At 37.3% G+C, this 2,321-nt stretch overlaps 1 protein-coding gene across 1 annotated transcript in view; it reads left to right on the forward strand.

Moving 5' to 3' along the window:
* Positions 1–748: 748 nt before the first annotated feature.
* LOC106476120 (actin-related protein 2/3 complex subunit 1A-like) overlaps positions 749–2,321 on the forward strand; it is a gene marked incomplete at its 5' end in the record, with an annotated part of 5,816 nt that continues 4,243 nt past the window's right edge. The window contains 2 exons of the mRNA XM_022380069.1: positions 749–977; positions 1,480–1,586. Of these exons, the coding sequence (XP_022235777.1) occupies positions 749–977; positions 1,480–1,586 (336 nt within the window). The remainder of the gene's footprint in view (positions 978–1,479; positions 1,587–2,321) is intronic.

The raw sequence follows: 2,321 nt of genomic DNA on the forward strand, positions 1-2,321 counted from the left end.
CGACTAGATGTGTAATAACCCTACATGTCTAGGTGTTAGAATACGGCGACTAGATGTGTAATAACCCTACATGTCTAGGTGTTAGAATACGGCGACTAGATGTGTAATAACCCTACATGTCTAGGTGTTAGAATACGGCAACTAGATGTGTAATAACCCTACATGTCTAGGTGTTAGAATACAGCAACTAGATGTGTAATAACCCTACGTGTCTAGGTGTTAGAATACGGCAACTAGATGTGTAATAACCCTACGTGTCTAGGTGTTAGAATACGGCGACTAGATGTGTAATAACCCTACGTGTCTAGGTGTTAGAATACGGCGACTAGATGTGTAATAACCCTACATGTCTAGGTGTTAGAATACAGCAACTAGATGTGTAATAACCCTACATGTCTAGGTGTTAGAATACAGCAACTAGATGTGTAGTAAACCTACATGTTTAAAGAAAGAAAAATATGAATACAAGTCTAATCATCTTCTGTGGAAAGTCGGTTCTTCTGTTTTAGGTGAATAGTAGATAATTGTTTAAGAAAAGTAAAAATTAAAATATCTGCTATTTTAATAGTGGGTTCAGAGTTTATAGTAATGAAACTGTTTGTAGGTTCAGAGTTTGTAGTAATGAAACTGTTTGTGGGTTCTCAGAGTTTGTAGTAATGAAACTGTTTGTGGGTTCTCAGAGTTTGTAGTAATGAAACTGTTTGTGGGTTCTCAGAGTTTGTACTAATGAAACTGTTTGTGGGTTCAGAGTTTGTAGTAATGAAACTGTTTGTGGGTTCAGAGTTTGTAGTAATGAAACTGTTTGTGGGTTCAGAGTTTGTAGTAATGAAACTGTTTGTGGGTTCAGAGTTTGTAGTAATGGAACTGTTTGTGGGTTCAGAGTTTGTAGTAATGAAACTGTTCGTGCGTTCAGAGTTTGTATTAATGAAACTGTTCTTACCCCTTTCTGTACTGAATTGCCCATCATCTGTCAGCAAGTAAGTCTCCCTAGTGGCTCAGTAGTACATCTGAAGGCTTGTAACACTAAAAACTGGTTTTAATACCTGTGATGGGCATAGCACGATTGGACCATCATGTAGCTTTCCCCTTAACAACAAACAAAATATCAAGTAATATCACTTACTTCAGAGTTTAAATATATTTTATTGTCCTGTAAAAGATGAATAATATTGAACAGAGTTTTCCATAGTATTGATATGGTTAATTTTCTAGCTTTATCACTTTGCTCTTACATCAAGTTGCGTGTAAAATGACTAGCTTGTAGAGATCTCTAAAGTTCATGCCAATAAAGAATAGGTATAATTCTAAAAGTATACGGTATTCATTATTTTATCTGTCTGGATTTTCCATGTTTCTGATACTTGTTATTATGTGACTTAATTACTCTATAAATATATCGCATAATATGATGTTTACTTGTCTTTGTGCGTGAAGATGAATATAAAGTAATGTAATGAAAACAGTTGTATGTTTTTACAGGGTATTTTCTGCTTACATAAAAGAAATAGAACAAAAACCCCAGCCTACACCATGGGGGAACAAGATGCCTTTTGGAAATATTATGGCCGAAGTTTCCAATGCTGGAGGTAAGGTTACTGGACGCACGAGCAACTCTCCTATACACAAATAAGTTAGGAATTATTTGTCTCGAGAAGACGTGGGACACGTAACGCAATACGCTAGCAATATAGTAGGTGTACACAGTGGTAACAAAAAGAAAACCTGGGTCTGTAGTATGGGGAAACGAAATACGTCAGTAGGATGTGTGACTCCAACTTCAAGAAATGTTCTATAGCAACTACCCATGGCATCAATAGGGGGTATTAACAGTGGTTCAGGAGTTAAATCTGAGGTCAGCTGAAAGTGGATGCAAGGATCGGTGGTGGTCGTGAATACCTTGCAGCCACATGTGCATTTTGGTCAAGCTCAGTGGGGTTATCTTTGGGGGAGGCAGTTATGTCACTCTGTCCCATCAATTTGACAGTCATAAAAATGGTCTTCCACTATCAAGACTAAGATCCAGCATTAGATCGGTATGAATGAAAGAGTCTTCTGCAGCATTTGGTGTTGTCATCTCTATATGAAATCTCAATAGTAGCCTTGTGCCATCAGCATTATTCTATCCCCCGCCCAAAAAAAAACTAACCCTTTCTTGATGCAAGCAAGCAGGTAATGTTTATTTCTGTATTCCTAACCCTAACACGTCATATCTTGATGCAAGCAAGCAGGTAATGTTTATTTCTGTATTCCTAACCCTAACACGTCATATCTTGATGCAAGCAAGCAGGTAATGTTTATTTCTGTATTCCTAACCCTAACAC

The sequence above is a fragment of the Limulus polyphemus genome, unplaced genomic scaffold (genome assembly GCF_000517525.1).
Source record: "Limulus polyphemus unplaced genomic scaffold, Limulus_polyphemus-2.1.2 Scaffold9850, whole genome shotgun sequence".
Taxonomy (NCBI): Eukaryota; Metazoa; Arthropoda; class Merostomata; order Xiphosura; family Limulidae; genus Limulus; species Limulus polyphemus.